At 32.1% G+C, this 19,486-nt stretch overlaps 2 protein-coding genes across 2 annotated transcripts; one reads left to right on the forward strand and one right to left on the reverse strand.

Moving 5' to 3' along the window:
- Positions 1–9,555: 9,555 nt before the first annotated feature.
- On the forward strand, positions 9,556–10,494 carry LOC133284781 (ethylene-responsive transcription factor CRF1-like). The gene has a single exon (XM_061481858.1). The coding sequence runs from the start codon at positions 9,556–9,558 to the stop codon at positions 10,492–10,494; it is 939 nt and encodes a 312-aa protein (XP_061337842.1).
- A 7,239-nt stretch (positions 10,495–17,733) lies between these two features.
- LOC133284782 (mavicyanin-like) lies at positions 17,734–19,149 on the reverse strand. Its single transcript, XM_061481860.1, has 2 exons — positions 18,966–19,149; positions 17,734–17,957 (listed from the first exon to the last, which is right to left on the reverse strand). Exons 1-2 carry the CDS (start codon positions 19,147–19,149, stop codon positions 17,734–17,736), a joined length of 408 nt encoding a protein of 135 aa, XP_061337844.1.
- Positions 19,150–19,486: the final 337 nt, after the last annotated feature.

A 19,486-nucleotide genomic window follows, 5' to 3' on the forward strand; every position in this document is an offset into this window, starting at 1 on the left:
TTCATTCAGGTATTCAATAATTGTACATCCAAATGTATGACATAAAATAAGAAACAAAAGAAGCGCACTAGTGTCATTTTTTACTTGAGTAACCAATCTCATAAAATAATATATCGATGGTGCGTGGAGAATGGCGACCCTTGTGTAGTGTCATCTTATATGTCCATCAACTCTGTTGTACTTGGACTCCATATTCAGCATTCAGCACGGGTTGTTAATATAAATCCATATTATATACTATATTTTACCGTATCTTTCCCACCGACCCTCCGGCAGAGGAACAGTGCACAACAGATACCTGAAAATCAGGCCTCCTTATCTCTAATTATTAGACTAAGTTAGTCATCAACTTTGAATAAAACCTCCTGAATTATTGTCCCTACATTGAGACAGAGTAAGAATCACATTATGCTGATTGTTCTTACACTGTTGAGTAATGCAATACTTAAGAACAATGGACTAGTGATTAAGGTGAGTGGTCATTATTTGCTTTCTTGCGACATGTATCTGATAGTGTTGACAGCAATCAAGTCGTCTGTGGTTGCCTTTTTCCGTTTAATGCACCTCAACCGTTGCGCACTATCATTATTATGAACAGGTTGGCGAAAAACAAAGCATCTTGAGTATCTATGGGAATACAAGGAATTGTACGAATCCCAGTTATAAACTGATTGGAAGTAAACTTAACACAAAATCGTTAAGGGGATGTTTGGTTGAGGAGAAATTTTTTGAATACTAGGAAAATGTAATTGATAGGGAAATGGTTGGAAAGTGAGTTTGGTAGAAAAATGTAAAAAAATTTATTTGGTTGGAAAAAAAATTAACCGGGTAAATTAGGTAAGATTCAAAGTCTATGTTTGGTTTGAGATAAAATATAGATGAAAAAATAAGTTGCAATTACAAAAATGTCCCTATTTTTAAAATAGCATTCATTTCCATTCTCGACGAAACCCAGAAAGATTCCAGCTGGAGCCATGGCTGAGGGAAGGAAAGACCTTCTTTTCCCTCGTTACTCTACCAACCTAACAACATTTTTACCTAAATTGTTGCCTCTTAATTCCAAAAAAAAAAAGGAGAAAAGAGAAAAGAGAAAAGGGGAAAAGCAGAAAAAAAGAAGAACGAATTATAAGGAGGCAAGAAATGATGGAAGGAGCGGAGCACGAATGGAACACCCACTGATTCAAATAAGAACGTGAAGGCAACACTGTGTCTTTACAGCTAAGGAAAAAAAAAAGGGTTCTGGGTATTTCTTCTATTACTCTCAGAGTCGCTTTTTGGGATCGAGGGTGGTGGAGGAAGATCGGAGCAAGGCGGCGTTTGGCTCTGACGATGTGCATGTATGATGATGAGGATATTATGGTCTGATGCCATTTTCCCAATCCTTCATGATGTTGTGGGGCCATGTGGTTTAGCCGGTTATCAAAGCAAAAACCACCTCCAACAATGCTTTCTAAACAGTGCCAAAGTCTAGCATTCTTTCACAAAATTGAAAATGTTATGCATCATGGTTGTCTGGGGAATCAGCCAAATCTCTGTCTACTAAACAAGTGCAAAGCAGATTGCCAACTTCATTTGCATGGGGTAATTTGAAAACCCCCTCAACCAAACACCACCTAAGAGAAACCTGAATATGTGCAACATGTTTAGGTTCACCGAACATTCCTATACAAATTTGGCGCACTATCTTTAATTTTTTGTTTTACTAATCTTAATTTTTTTTTTAGGCAAGTTATACTTTATGTATCCTCGTAAATTTTAACTCTTTGAGTCAGAAGACTAATTAGAGTCATTTATTTTGTGGAAATTGAATCCAAGTTTTCTACTGATTTACTCAATCTATGTTGCCAACTCAACCACATTCATTGGGTATATCTCAATTTTTTTATCATATAAATAATTATAACTTATAAAAGAATGGTTTTATTTTTATAAGAGTTATGTTGTAGGAAAAATAATTGTGTTATGTTATAGAAATTCGTTTTGCGTGCCGTAATTTTTTTTTCTTCTTCAAAACATGTAGGTCCCACAAAATGTTGTGTGTAGGAAACTTTATGTTATCATGTTAAATGATAAATGCAAATCTCATAAAAGAAATACTCTCACAATTTTCTATCACTACAAAATTTTATGGCACTGCTGTCGGTTTCTAGGTTATTAAAGTCACTTGACAAAGCCAGGAAATGTTTTACACTTGATATGAGTTAAATTTTTGTTGCTTTGTCTTTTTCATTTCTTAAAAGAATATGAATTCTGGTGGCAGTGTATTTCAGTTCTTTAATAAAAATGCTTTACGGAATTTTTTTTAATAAGAAATTAGAAAAAATCAGATTAGATCAAGTAATTAGGATATGCATCACCATTGTGCTTTCTAGCCTCATTTCTAGAGATAAAAACAAATATATATTTTTTTTCCAATTTATGTATTTGGATATACAAAGAATTCGAAAAAAAAGTTATTTATTTTTTCATTTAATTTATATTAAAGAACTACCGGTTTTTTTTTTAAAAAATTAAACCGATTTTATTAAATGCATTACCATTTTGGTTCCCCGAATTAAAAATTGAGATTTTTTTTTTTTGATAATGTAATAATAGACACCCTAAATCGGGTCAACAAACTAACTTTATGATCTAAAACAAGTAGTAGAGATAATATGTAAAACGAGGAGGGATAGATATGAGAATATCGAAATAGTGTCATAATCCCTCTGAATGCCGTTATGTTAAAATTTGGTATTAAAAGTTTTGTTGCTTACGTGATTCTATCTGTTTTGAATCGAATTAGTCTAATAATTAGTAAATCGATATATAATATAAAAAAATTATTATTTCATATTTTTAACATTACTCAAGAGAAAAATCTGGTCATTCATTTAAAATCAACGATTCTAATTTTGATAATAAAAAGTCATAGAGTAGAGGAGAGAAAATAATTATCTTAATTGCTGGCCATTAATCCATTTAAAAATTTGTAACATCCCAAGGGCTGACAAGGGCACGGAATAACCGTCGGTACAAAAGAGGCACGGACAATAAGCGGTTCATGTCCAATCTAAATCTTACAGTGGGTTAAGTGAATAAATCGAATCAACACTAAAAAAAGAGGGGGTAAAATTGGGGATAACTTATAAGAATTAATTGATACTACTACCTATACTAATAAGATGGATTTACTTTTCGATAGCATGAAACAAAAAAACTCCATAGTTAAACGTGCTTAACTTAAAGTAATTATGAGATGAGTAACCTCCTACAAATTTTTTTCAAAAATTATATGAGTGAAGACAAAATATGCTAAAAAGACATAAAAGATCATTTACGAGTAGATCAAACTTACAACATGAGGTATTTGTCATGTTAATCAATGGCCACAATTATTTTGTTTAAATTTTAAATTTGATATTATTTATGTCTATTGTATTTTTTTATGTATTTAATATCTACATATATTTAAATTATATGTATATATATGTAATAAGATATTAAAATAGCCTGAAAAGGTCGATAATTTTTTTTTCATTTTTTCCCATTCGTCCGAGTCATTAGTCAAATAAATTATTATAGTAGTTATTGGATTTTATTTTTTTTTAGAATTTGAACTAAGATTGAGTAATTCAAAAACATCCGCCTCTCATCAGACGAGAGAGCTAATAGGCAGTATCGCAGTAGTGATTTTTTTTTTTTTTTAATTTAATAATACTACCGAGGTTCAAACTTATGAATTTATGCAAATTATTCAAATCCTTTACTATTGGACCAATTCTAATGACTTAGTAGTGATATTTTCTAGTTCTAGTATTCCTGTATTGAAACAACAATTTAAACATAAAAATTTGTTATCGAATGCCAAATATAAATCTTAGTAAAAAAAAAAGTCTTGACAAGTGTTTTTAAAAAATAACAAATAAGAAATACTTGATAAAAATATGGGTAAATGATTTCTCCAGAAATAAGTTATATCTGATGAGCCCAAAATGACGTCATTTTGAAAGGAAAATCAAAGTATTTTTGTAATTATAATATATTGCAGGGTTATATTAATCTTAATCGTTATAATTTTTAATCTTATAAACCCAAAACGACGCCATTTTAAGCTTACTAGATTAGTGATCGGAGAAATATTTTTTTTCTAATAATATATTATTTAATAAATACAAAAATTAGCACATTTTGTTTTTATTTAAAGTTATTTATTTTTAAATTTTAACATGTACCCACTTGATATTATTGTATAAAAAAAAGTAACTAGAATGTGAAAAGATTCGAGCAAATTTATCATATACATGGACATCATCATCTTATATTTATATGTTGATATTATTTATATTTAATAACTCTGATTTAGTGTTCACATTCTAAAATCAACGTCTAGCACTTAAAGGTCCATTAAGGGGTCACTTTCTTGCCTCTTCATAATAAGAATTATTGACCTCCCCAAAATTACAACTCACCAAATACATGTTGGTGGTGTATTCTCTCACTCACAACCTATGAAGCACTGACACTTCAAAAATTTTGACGTGTCGTGTCCGACACTTCCCGACACTTACCGACACTCCGACACTTCAATACTCGTTGCAAAGACTCAAAAAATGTTCAAAGGTTACGTTGCATTGCATTTTGAGTTCCAACTATTAGATTCGTTAGGTTACGATTACAATTTTATTAAGTTTAATACAAACATCTGAGATATATTATGTTTCTTTGCAAAATTAATGGGTATTATAAGTTTAACTTTATTTGTTTGTTAAATTATTGAATACTAAATATAATATACACTACATAAATTAAAAATATTATATAATATCAAAACGTGTTCTAATGTGTCAAAATTTAACATTTTTTAGAATTAACGTGTCGGAGTGTCGTGTCGTGTCGTATCCTGTGTTCCGTGTCGGTGTCGGTGCAACATAGCTCACAACAGTAAGATAGTAGTCAAACATTATAACTATTATCTCTTATCGTTAAGAAATATTCTCTGCCAATATATATCCATCTTCACTCATTAAAGATGAATCTTGCATATAATACTTCTACGAATGAGACAACAACCAAAGTGCCACATTTTTTACAAAAAATTACCTGAACACCACGCTTTGCAAATTTTTTTTCATCATCCTCATCTAAATTCAATTCATCTACAATAACATATTATATGTAAGTTAATAAATAATATAACATGATCAAATCATCAAATTAAACAATAGAATTATAATCATAAAGAAACATACCAATACTATCTATAATTGGTTCAATGGTATTATTCCTCAAAGATCTTGCCTCTTCATCGGTTAATGATGATGGTGACTCCTCAAAAACCCAACTAGTAGAATGAGCATCCATTGTTTCCAAATTAATTGCGTCATAATTTTGGTGCTTCCTATTTTTTCCAATATTCAACATCAACAAATATAGACATATATTTGTCTAAAAGAAAATAAACAATTAATGTATGTATAATTTTTTTTTTTGGAAACATGTATGTATAAATTATAATACGTTTGTTGTAACCTCTTTTTGCAAACATTTTTATTTTATTTTTTTTAATAAAATGAAGTTGTTTCATGGAATTTTTTTTAAAAAAAAAAAAAGCATGCAATGACCCCTTTTGACCCCTCTGATCCGGGAGTCACTTAAACTCAGCCGGGTTTTAGGGGTCAGATGGGTCGATGTGCATATAGGGTCCAACTTGTGACCCCAACCCTCGGAGGAGAGGTGTTAGGGTTGACCCGGGTCAACACGGGGGTTGGAAAGGAGTTTTAAAACACTGCTAAAAATAATTAATTAATAGTTATAAAATAAATTAAATTAATAAAAATTAAAATAATTAACAAATATAAATTACATTTAATTCATTAACACTCCTTCATTAAATTAAATTACTTACCAGTTCAAAAAAGATTAACATAACTTAAATTAAATTAAATGAAATTAATTAACAATCCTAAAAATAATTAATTAATATTTATAAAATAATTTAAATTAATATAGATTGAATTAAAATAAAATAATTAATTTAAATTATTTTATAACTATTAATTAATTTTATGACACACATAATGTGTTATGCTGCATAACACATTTGCCACGTGTCAGAAAAGATGACTAAACATGCTATGTTGCATAGCATGTTTGATGCCACGTAATCTCGCTGTACTGCGCAGCGGCTTACGTGGCCATACAACTTCTGTCACGTGTCAACACCTATCTCGCTGGTAGGGGTGTAAATAGGGTAGGCTAGGCTAAGTTTTGGCTTAAATAGACTAGCCTTGTGTAAAGACATTAGATTTGGCCTAGCATGTGTAGGCCCCAAATTACAGGTGTGATCTGACCTATGTTTAAAAAATAAAAGCTTTGGCCTAGATCTGTTAGCCTGTTTAAGCCTATTAAACATTCAACAATTAAAAGAATAACAAAATAATATCATTTAAAATTATTAAAATAATAATTTTATTTATTTTATTTAAAATAAATAATATCATATAGGCCGACCTGTAGGTCTATAGGCCCGACATGTACAAAAAAGCCTATGGTCTGTTTTTTAAATAGATTTTTTTGAAAGCCTAGGCCTGTTATATTTTACTATTTGTAATAGGCTAAATTTGGCCTAATATAAGCTAGGCCATAGGTCCCTGTAGGCCAACTTAACCCATTTATACCCCTACTCGCTAGGTGTTGTAGGAAGTTAAGTGATATGACATTTTGAAGAAAAAAATTTACAAAATGTGACATTCAGGTAATTTAAAAAAAAATGTGACCTTTAGTCATTATCCCCCTATAAATTGTTATTCTATATTGAAATAAAGAGCCCTTACACATTTCTCCCCTTCGAGCCATACCGAAGATACACCTACGGTAACTCCTTCAAAAATTTTGGTCCATAGTCCATACTACTATATCTAAGAGCATCCTCATAATTTTTATCCATTAAGACCTAATTCTCTTACATAAACACATCAGTATATATGTGAATTATAGGTGGATCAATAATTTAAGTTAAATATAAAATTTATTATATTTTACGTTGGTATAAGTTGATCATATTATATATCGCATGCGCCGGCCGTTTACTTGTTATTAGGGATTGGCTCCTTCACTGTAATTTTACTTTAAATTTGAATTTTGTGATTATTCTATTTTAAAAATGGAGAAGAATCTTTTATCTCCATAAATAATTTTAAGAAAACATATTTATTCCCCGTACCTCAGACATTATGATAATGTAATGATAATAAGTTAGTAACTCTCTAAACAAAGCACGTGAATACACCTTGGCTACAGCGCCCATTGACTTCAACAATAAGCAGTCATATGAGTACGGTTACATTAAAAAATAGCATGCATCGAAGCTTCTTTCTTTTTTGATAACAAAGCTTGTTTCTCTTTTGTGGCTCAAGGCATGCAAATTTTACTAGTACAACCCCTTCTCTCGAATTTGGGTGAAAAAACACACCGATATATTCATGTGAAAAATTATAATTATATAAAAGTAAGTCAATAATAATAAAAGGAGATAAAAAATATATTAAAATAGATACCTATAAAATTATAATCGTTGATTTATTTTTTTATAATTATGATTTTTTACATTATCACGTCATTTTTTTTATGCGAGAGATTCTATTTCCACTTCTCCCCTAATTAAACTATAAAATAAAAGAATAATTCCAATGCATTAATTAACTGTAGTCCATGACTCCATATTCTATATATAAGCAATTTCTTTTGTGTTTACAAGTTGAGACCTTCGTCCCTTCTTCTAAGATATAATGTCGAGCTTGGGATACGGAAATTTTTTAAATGCTGCAAAGTATTGAATTCGGTATTTTCTTTTATTAAAAATAAAAAAAATTCCATTTTTAAGTTCAATTTTTAAGTTGAGACCTTCGTCCCTTCTCTGATTTATTTTAAGTTCAATTTTTTTTTTCTTTTTTAACTTGTATGTATCTACATCAATTGCACTGAAAATTTTCTCCTGGAATACATGTGGTGCTTGTTTTTATGACATTTGTGTTTAGTACGGCTCTCGTTAGTGGGACAGAATCGAGAAAGCTGCAACATAATTTAATACTATATTCAATGTTTTTACTCATCCACATGACCATGTTGTCCCCAACTCCAAGCCAACGGATACCGTAATTCAATCTCTTAGAGCTAATTAATTATAGTCCGACCAACCGTGTACTGTGTATCATCTAAGTCCCTCTCTTTTATTTATTCTTTTGATGACAGTGAATCATGTGTTTCTCCTTAGAGTAATAATATCTGCAAATATTTTACTCTCACAAGTCGCAAGTGAGTTGTACTTTCTATAAATATAAATAACAACAAAAGTTAAATTAACAATATAAGAAATATTTTCTCTGGAAGAATTTTTTATTTATAACAAATATATGTTTATTATCTACTAAATACAGAGTATAAAAAAGTCACCCTGGAATTAAAGCATATAAAAGTAGAAACGCACGTATGTTTCCTAATGGAAAATTTCTTGGTAGCTGGCACATATTATACTATACCAAAAAAGTAACCAAGTCGGTTTCAGTGGTAATTGGCAAGTTATAACGTAGTAATGGCCACTTATTAATACGACCAAAACAGAAAAGTGCTATAATGTAGTCGATAATTAAGAAGTAATTCAGTGGGTATTCAATTTTTAGTTGATGTTATTCGAGGTAAGTTGAAAGTTTTACAGCTTGCTTACTTCTTTTCAGTCAAAGGAGGACTGATCTGATCCAAAGTGTCTCACCTCACGTGATTGGTATGCCTTCTGTCTACCCACGTGTCGATTTATTATTTGCCTTTTCACTGCTGCTTTTCGTTTATGTTTCGTATCTATATCTCACCTCACCAAAGCGATAACCCAAAAAAATAAAAACAATTTTATTTAATTAAAAAAGAAGAAGAAGAAGCTAAATTAGGGAGATTAACTGGGATTTGAACCGGGTTTAGATCCTATAAAATAGGTTGCGGGGAACCAAAGAAACGGTACTTGTTTTTCTAGTTGAGAGTGTACCTAACCTTGGCCAAACTTTCGTACTCTTTCTTCTGCTAAGTTCTACTCTTTTACTTCCTTTCGGTAAGGAAGTACGGCGATTAACAAACACTTGCTGTGCATAGATTATTTGATTTCGGAAAACATTTACTACTTTTTCTTTTTTTCCGGTGAAGATACTTTATCTTTTCTTTACCTTTCAACTTTCCCGGAAAATTACTACTTTTCCTTTGCCCCACACACACAGAGTCTACATATGCTCTTGTGCTGGGTTCTCATCTGCTGCAAGAGAAATTTCTTATTTCTCTTTGGTTCCACGCATGCACTCTGTTATTCTCTGCTTTTGAACGTAACTTTGCTTGAAGTTTCTCGTTCTTTAAGAACATTTGAACCAATATTTAATCCATATTCATGTTAGATTTCTCTCCCCTTTTTAAGCTTGTCTCTGACCACTGACGTGTTCTCTGCTTTCCTTCCCACCTTCTTTATTTCACCATTTTGGCCTTCAATGTTATCCCCAACGATAACATAAACCTCTCTATATTTATGCTCTTTTGAGTATGGCTGCACCTTCCATCAAGCACACTCACCACCTCAACCGCACCAAACTGGTCACTAGACCAGTCGAAGAATCCCCAATGAAGCATTCGTATCCTAGACTCGTACGAATACGTGTCACCGACGGTGATGCCACGGACTCCTCCAGCGACGACGAAGAAGAAGCCTCCACGCGCCGCCGAGTGAAAAACTTTGTAAACGAGATTACTTTTGACTCCTGCTCCGGCGACAACGAAGGCATTAACGTTGTTTCTAGGAAAAGAAGCAGGGGTAGGACCGTGTCCAGAACTCCCGGCGGCGGCAAAAGAGGAGCTCCGGCGAGTCGGCGAGTGTGCTCCGGCAAGAAATTCCGGGGAGTGAGACAGAGGCCTTGGGGGAAGTGGGCGGCGGAGATAAGGGACCCTTCGCGGCGCGTGCGGTTGTGGTTGGGGACCTACGATACTGCTGAAGAAGCTGCCATTGTGTATGACAACGCCGCCATTCAGCTTCGTGGTGCCGACGCGCTCACCAATTTCATAATGCCGCCGGCGGAGAACATAGACAACGGCGAAGGTTCTCGAAACAACAGCTTGCTTTCTCCGACTTCGGTTCTTCAGTGTTGTTCGTTATCGGAGGAAGTTGAGTCTGTAACCGCCAGAGACGATGTTGTCGATATTCCTACGAGTGAATCTCGCGATGAATGCGAATATTCATGCGTGTCGGGGAATTCCTCTGATGAGTTCAAATCCGAGTCAATGTTTCCTATTCCAAGCGATATGCTATTTGATTTCCAAAGCACGTTTCCCGCACCAGAAAGCATTTTCTTCGCCGATGATTTTCCTGAAATCTTCGTAACTTCTAGCGACAGTTTCGATTTCAGTTTCACAAATTGGCATATGGATGATGATAATTTCAAAGATATTGGGGATTTGTTTGTTTCGGATCCCCTTGTCGCTCTTTGATTGATTCAAACACGATTCTCGTCTTTGTTTTGTCAACAAAAATGGGCAAGTTTTGTATCGGCGGGAAATTAGTTTTTTGTTTTTAGGCCAAAATCAAATGGTTTAATGGTTTATTTTATTTTATTTTATTTTCGTTTTCATTATGGTGGTATTTGTAACGAGAGAAATTCTAATATAATATAAGTTTATTAACTATCATGAGTCATTAGCATTTAGCATCAACGTTGTTCCATCCACCTAATTAACCTAAGCTGTTTATTGTGCGTGCAGTTCATGTGCTCGTGAATTTTTTTAACGTATTTAATTTTTTGTGGAGTTTGTTCGGGCGATATTAATGCTTTCAGCTACACACATCACCCAATATTCAAACGTAGGGAACAATTATAATTTGCTTGGGGATGGTTTTGTTCAGGACTTAGGGTAAAACCAGAATTATCACCGGTTAATTTGTGTTGACAGAGACCGTCCGTTAGTAGACTCATGATTAAAACGAAGAACAAGAATTTTCATTGGGTTCTCAAAAACTCATCATCTCGTCTTGATCTTACGGAAAAGAAAAATGTTAGAGAGTCAAATCCAGAAAGTGAACTCTATCGATTATTTCTGGTACTTTTTTTTTTCCGGTTTTTTCGATGCTTAAAGCAATCAAAAGAAAAGGGCTAGATTTTTTGCCTCTCTCGAACTAAAAGCCAAATTAAACATGACATACTAATAAGCTGCTTTTCCGTTTACATTTTTCTGTTTTGGCCAAATTGAGGCTTGTTCCCATCTTTCCAAGAAAAAAAGCAAAAGAAAAAATCAGACAAGATCTTTAAGATGTCAAGTGGCAGATAAAATCAGCATTGAGGTTGAGCTCGATCTGCGGGGAAAAACTCTTGGCTGGTGAAGAGTGAGAAAATTATTATTTTCTGTATCATCACTAATTTTATACTACCTTATATAGATTATATCTTATACACTTATCATATTGTTAATATTATAATTACAATAATACATATTTAATAAGAAAAAATGTTTATGCTTTTATCGCATAAAAATATTTTCTGTCACATTTATATAAAAGTAAATGGATTCTATTAATATTTTTTTTCTCTTTTCTTTATATCGAAATTCATTTAAATTTATGCCAATGTGACAGAAAAAAAATTATAGTAAAAATAAAAATATTAAATCCTATTTAATAATATAGAAAAAAAAATATTTTACTCTTAACAATTTCTATTACGGAAACATGAAAATGCGTTTTTGAATCTGACTTCTGACAAAAGCAGAGGGGGCAAGTGGCAAGATAAGTAGATATTTTTTCATGGCACTTTCATTAACTTGATGGCAAAGCAGAAATGGATAATAAATACAATACATTTTTCCATGTATTGTATTTATTACACATATTCGATACGATAATATAAGCGTAGACAATTTTTAACTCTAGAAATTGTTATGTTTTACGAGAGAAAAAATTTAAACAGATTTTAAAAATTGTGAACCATTAAGATTTAGAACTGAACTAGATGCAGTTCTTTTTTCACTCGTGAAATCGCGGATTAGCGGTCCTATAAGCTTTCCCTTTCCCATGCTGTTTACCATTTTTTTTTCAAGGAACAAAAAGTAGAGTCAGAGGAGAAAGGACACTACGTATAATTACACTATCTTCTTCTGGACCCAAGAGAAAATAGTATAATTTGTAAAAAATTTTTTTATAAATATAACCTAACTTGTATATCAAATGAAATTTATGGCTTAACGATCAAAATGACACACATAATCTTCTAACTCTACGTACATGTCTTTTCCTGTTTGACGTGTCATATAAAAAGGCTTGGCCCGCATATATATAGTTTAACTTACAAACTGGGATTTTTCGAACTCAGTAAGCCCACTTGGTGCTTAAGGGCCAAGGCAGTGCTTGTCCCCTCCCATCTTATCAAAGCAGATATGGTCCCCACCGTGATATTATACCATTTGCAATTAGGTGTGTTATGTGTCTATGCATTTTTCATGTTTGCATTTAACCCCATTATCGTATCATATATGTGCAATAAATACAATACACAGAACTTTGTTTCAGGAAGGGTACTTCCTTTTGATTGATTAATTAATTTGCTCTTTCAAGCAACACAAAGCTACATCTACCCAGCAACTCATATATAACACCATCGGGAAATGCCAAAACACCTTCCTCATTTGTATTCCACAATTAATAATCGCAAAAAAAAATTAAAATAAATAAAACTTCGCCTTGCGACTAATTCAATCACACCCAGAGGCGAAAGTACGTAACCACTTAGATTCTGTTATGAAATATTTGAAATAAATTTTACGATCCACATAAATTTAGATTGGGATAGAATTCTTTGATATTGATATCAAACTTTGAAATTTGACATCAAATTATAATCGTTGATTTTCGCCAGTCAACGATTATTATTTATTTAGAATTAATGATTAATTAGTGAAAAATTATTTGTCCTTTTAAATGACACAACTTGTGTCATTCCACTCTCACAAAGAAGTGAGACTCACACTTTGTTTTTTTGTCCACTCTCTCCTCCATATTTATCTCTTTTTCTCACTTAAAATAACACTACTTTACATCCTTCAAAATAACACACACTTTTTTCTTAATTAATAAGTTTGATTGACGAAAATTATAACAGTGATTAGCAGAAATCAACGGTTAGAATCTAGTGTCAAATTTTAAAGTTTGACACCGATATCAAAAGATACTACCCTTTTTAGATCATATATTGCTTTTATAACAGACAATAATTTCTTATCTTGCAAACCCATTCATCCAAATCAACATTTTATACTATTAAACAAAGGGATGGATATTGTAATAACCAATTTGTGTTACTACCAATTAATCTCACTGTTAGATCGATTATGTTGATCGAACGGTTATATTTATTTCCATCTTTGTATGGTCACGATTTGTCAAATTTAATACTTTATATTTATTTCTACCTTTGTATGGTTATGGTTTCCCATATTTAATGATTTCACTTTAAATATAGGAAATCATAACCACACAAAGATGAAAATAAATATAACCGTTGGATCAACATAATCGATCTAACGGTGACTCGGTGAGATTGATTGGTAGTAACATGGTAGTAACACAACTTGGTTGTTACAATATCCTTCCCTATTAAACAATGGGAAGGGTGTTATCAAAAAAAAAAAAAAAACAATGGGAAGGGTTATATTTATAAACTTTTTGTTTACAAACTCTTACAAACTACACTATGTTCTCCCGGGAGTACATAGTGTAATTTGTAAAAATTTATAAAAAAAAATTGTAAGCGGATCCTTCCCCTTAAACAATATATCGTTTGTGACATGTTTTATTATACGAAACAATCCTTTTGCACCTAAACCTTACATATATAGAAGGGTAAAATAGTTGATGACTATGGTTTTTTAGTGCTCACAGGTTTTACTAGGGGTGTGTATGGAGCAGTTCATAGCCGGTTTTGACAAAAATCGAATTGAACCAATTTTAAACGGTTTGATTTTCAAACTGAACCAGTTTTCCTTTTTAAAATTAATTTTTTAATTTTTCAAACCGATTTCAAAATCAGTTTAAGGTTCATAACCGGTTTTCAATGAAAACCGATTTTAAACTGGTTTTAATTCAAAACCAGTTTATGGTTCATAGCCGATTTTGATTGAAAACTAATTTTAAACTGGTATTAATTCAAAACCGGTTTTAAATCAAAACCGGTTATAAACTATAATCCGGTTATCAAGTTCAAAACCGGTTTTATAACAAATTTAAAATCCAAAATTTTGAATAATGTACCAGTAAATAATTTTTACAAGAGTTTATACTTAATATTGAAAATATATTTTTTCGTTGTTAACAACAATTCATAAGAGCCAAATCCCAAAGTTAAGTATCTAATAGAAAAGTTATTTAATCGCACAAATTCATAAGAACCAAATCACAAAGTTAAGTATCCAAGATGAATTCCTTCGTCAAAAGGTTTTGTTTAAGCATAACTAATTATATCAATTAGCAAAGTAAATTGATAAATATCTCACAGAGAGAAAACCTTTATTGATATTCCTTGTTTCCAAATTCAAATGCTGTAAATTAAAAAGGAATTTAGATATTAAAAAGGAATATTTACCAGTAAATAATCTTGTAAATTGTAAATAATAAGTATAACTAACAATCGAACATGCAAAAAGTAACCGAGAAATAGAAAAAAGAGAGAGAAGAGATTGGAAAAGGAACCCTACCAATCGGTGCATAGAGAAAACCTTTATTGATATTCCTTGTTTCCAAATTCAAATGCTGTAAATTAAAAAGGAATTTAGATATTAAAAAGGAATATTTACCAGTAAATAATCTTGTAAATTGTAAATAATAAGTATAACTAACAATCGAACATGCAAAAAGTAACCGAGAAATAGAAAAAAGAGAGAGAAGAGATTGGAAAAGGAACCCTACCAATCGGTGCATAGAGAAACGTTGAAGCAAAGTAGAGCAGTTTGGTTATGGATAACCAATGATTTTTATGGTTTGGTAAATAACTAGTTTATAAAATAAAATACAGTTTTGTATGAAACCAATTTTTTAAAAAAACCAATTTTTTAATTGTGGAGCAGTTTGATTATGGATTGGTTTGGTTCTTTTGGACATTTTTAATATATTCCAATAACCTTGCTTGACTGCCAAAAATATTTTCAAACCTAGGTGCGAGAGTTTATGCATTTCTTAAAAATGAATATACTCTCTCACTAAAATAAGTAAAAAAAAGGATCCATTTCAGAGTTTCATCAATGATATTCAGTTAATAAAAAATAATGGAAATTTGACAACAAATTGACACAATAATAGCATAATAAAAAAAGACATGACAAACCATCAGACCTCTTTCAAGAACGTTCTTGTAGCCATCGATTATGGCTTGTGCTGTTGTGCTTCCTTTTTAGTTGCCTTCTCTTGCAATTGCAGGTTGAACAATTTTCACAAGTTTCCATTGAGATTTTGTGGCTTGCATTCCTCTTCAGTTGCTTCTTCTTCATGCATGTCAGTACCCACTCAAACACACTTCGTTATTTTTAAGGCAAATAATCTGATAAAATTTTTAAAATGCCATTTTATATTATAATTTTTTCCTTCAAATTTTAGGGGGCGGTGGCCAACCTTAGCCAGTTAGCCCCCTATAATTCTGCCTCTGCCACTACCTATATAACTTCTCAATATTGGACTAAGTAAAATAATAATTAATTTGTAACATTTCCTTCCTTTTAGAAATTATTCTTGTCCTCAAGAGTTAGATCACATAATTGTATCTTTTTTCAAATTCATGTTCGCATCTCCATCGCTTCCCTCCATCATGGCATAGATTAAGAACTTCTTACATCCTTGGTTGAGAGCATAAGTCTCAATGTAGTGGAAACTTGATCCCTTTTGCCTTTGATTTTCTTTGAATACCAATCGGCGAATCTAATGTGGAGTATCCCAATTCGGGTTCAAGTAAAAATGGTTCATAAGATTGCATAATAAAGAGTTGGAAGACAATAATTTAGGTTTTTTGAGTGGAAGATAATTGAGTGGGAGAGAAGTTTTCTTGTTTGGTGGAGAGAGAAAGAGAGAAATGTTTGAATGTGGAAGTCATTGAAAACTTAGGAATGAAATAGGTGTGAGGTTGTGGTTTGGTGCATGGTACGAGAAGATCTAACCTATTTTAGAGTTGGATGGACATATTCTTCAATTGAATGGATAGTACTTGAACTACGTCTTCTAATTTTTTTAACCGTTTATTTATACCTGATGCGTGTCTATGATACGAAGTCGTTACATACATAGGATGGTAAGGTAATTTTATTGAAGAAGCTTGATCTTTTATATATAATACTTTTTCAAGAAATTCATTTGATGATTTTAATCTATAGAATGATAATTTAAATAGACAAAGGGTGAGAAATATCAACGTGAACCCATAGTTGCTCACTTGCTCTAACATCCTAGGCTACTACCACTAATAATCAAAATAATTACCATATATTAGACTAAGTAAAATTATAATAAAATAATAATAATTAATTCGTAACACTAAACTTCCCTTTTAAAAAAACAATGATTGCATTCCTATTTACATATACATACCATTCATTTTGTTCACAAAGTACAATTAATCCATGTATACCTTTTCCGCAAGCAAATTGGGACTCTTTTCAAGTACCTTGCAGTTGCAGGTAGGAGTAAGCAAAAGTTTCAAATAAATTGAACCAAATAAAAAATCAAACCAATTGAATTCATAAAAATTGAATTTTTAAAATTATTTTATTTAGTTGAATATGACAGTGGATAAAGAAAAATTATGAAAATGAAGGCAAGTCTCGCCTCGTTGGCACTAGTATTTATGACGACTTATTCGCTCATGAATTTTTTAAATTTTTTCGTTTTGTTTCATATTTATATTCTTAACTTTTTAAATGAATAATTAATTATTGCTATTTTTAAAAGAATAAATATTTTATTTGAAATATGGGACATCTTTCTATATATAATAAGGTATTTTATTATTTTTGAATATTAAAATTATAAATGTTGTATTATATATAACAGTTGTTGTGACATTAGCTCTTAATTTCCAAGTTCAACAAATCTGCAAAATAAAACTCAAAACCTTATTAATTATTTGTTCCATTTCTTGATCCAAAACTGAACCAGTTTAGATTTTGAATTAGTTTAAGTGAAAAAAGTATCTAATGTTACTTTAGATAACTTTATCTAATGTTCATCAAAACGACGTCGTTTTGAAGTTAAAAAATTAGAATGATAAAGACTATTATAACCCTGAAATAAATTAAAATTATTAAAATATCATAATTTCCGTCCTAAAACAACGTCGTTTCGGTGAACATTAGATAAAATTATCTAAAGTAATTTTAGAAAACACAAACCCTTAATTTAATTGTTTTGAATTTGTTGAAATCGGTTTTGAATTGGCTATATCTCTCATTAGCTACGACATATGGAAAAAAAAACTGTTACTTTTCTGATCTTTAGCTATACAATTTATTGACGAATGAGTACCATAAGGGCAATTCAGATTTCAGAACATACAATATGGACAAATTCAAAATATACACACGGGAAACAATTTAAAATATACAGAACACAAACCCACCTATATGTATAGATATATCTATACAGTTCATGGGCCATCGCTGTTGTAGGCTGCAGACTTGGACAAATTAATGACATAGACTGGTCAATTAATGCGAGGGGGGTTTTCCCTCAGGAACGTTAACCCAAAGCTTTTGGCCTGCCTCGCAATGCTTGCCCACGGAACTGAAGAAATAATAGTCCCCTGGCTTCTCCAAAGTAACAGTCGAATTCCCTTTGAAGTATGTGTACATCGTATTTTTTGAAGTGCAATTATCGTAGTCCTCCTTGTTCACCTGAACCACGGTGTTGAGCCCAGGGTTGTACTGAAAAACTGCATTTTTTTTATATACTTCATTACTTAGCAAATTATGAAACCAATTTAACATAGCTATAAACAATGGCTTTTCCTGTGGTTGCTTAATATATTTTATTTTTTAAGGGTTTATTGTTCTCATGTTGTAGGAGATAAAATTATTTTCTACACATAATGTACCATTGAGAGCTGCAAGCCCAAAGTGTTGCTGCTGACCGAGATATAGACCAAGTTAAACGGTGACGTCCCAAGTATGAGGTCAAGATGAGGGGTGTGAATGGCAGAGTAACGACACATAAAATGCACTTTTGCTTGGTGATGGAAGGGTATTTATAGGGGAGAAGATGCCCTACTCGCATGGGGGGTGGGGGAGTCAGGTCAACTCTCCTTGGGGAGGGCGATGGGCGTCTGTTACCGATGCTGTGGCAACATGGGAGGCTACATGAAGAAGGTAGTATTCCAAGGCAAGACATTTTGATGTCTCAGCCTCGGGAACATTATCCTATATATGGGGACAGAAAGGGTGGAGGGTTGGTAACTCTTGTTCAGCAGGACTGACATGGATGAGTGAGAGGGATTTGGGCCTATCTTAATGGACCGACCGGTTGGGGCCATCCGGAACACATACATAAAAGTATACGAAATTCATTTTTTTTTCTCTTTTTTCTTTCACATGAGCCTTCGTACACTTTTATGTATATGTAAGAGATAATTTTATCTCCTATAAACACTAAACTCATTTTTTAAATGGAAAAAGTTATACTTACTAGAATTTTAATGTTAATATTGTTATTACCTAATTAATTACCATTGGATCAATTTAAAATCAACAGCAGCTAATCTTTTTTATTTTTTAACTATTGATTTCAAATTCAATCAGGTAAGTAAGACTAAATTGGTACTAAGTATAATTGCCCCTTTTTAAATTAAACAAACATTGTGACCGAATTAAATCAAAACCAATGTATCAAAGAAAAAGCAGCAAGCAAGTAAAGGAGGTAGGAGAATTCAAGAGATAACACATACGAAGTACGTCGCCAACAGCGAAGGTTTTGTTCTTGGCCCAGTCCGCGAAGAACCCTTGGTGTGGGGGCAAATTCCAACCCAAATTGTCTCCGACAATGTGAGTTGTAGTTGAACTCACAGAATCCAATGTAATGCAGCCAATCATGGCAAAGACGAAGAAACTCAAGTGCATTTTCTCGGCCATTTTTATTCCTTAACTCGTGTTTGTGTTGCTTTATTCATTAACTTGTGATGAGGGCTGGTTGAACCAAAAGGTGGGATTGAATTGAGGGTACCCTTTTAATAGTGCTCACTAAAATTAGTGTTACCTTTCCAGCTTTGTGCGTTTATTAGGAGACTCTTTTTTTCTTCTTGACCAAGTCAAATTTTTGCTTAGAAATGAGAACGGCTCAGTTCCAAGTTTCAAAATGAGGATGGTACCTATATTCTGTAAGGATTAAAGGGATGGGAGTGTTTTCAGTGCCACTTCTATCCAAACACACACACACACACACACACACACAAAAAAATAGGTTTTTTTT

The sequence above is a fragment of the Gastrolobium bilobum genome, unplaced genomic scaffold, assembly GCF_033153095.1.
Source record: "Gastrolobium bilobum isolate Gb01-03AN ecotype WA unplaced genomic scaffold, APGP_CSIRO_Gbil_v1 utg27505, whole genome shotgun sequence".
In the NCBI taxonomy this organism is placed as follows: domain Eukaryota; kingdom Viridiplantae; phylum Streptophyta; class Magnoliopsida; order Fabales; family Fabaceae; genus Gastrolobium; species Gastrolobium bilobum.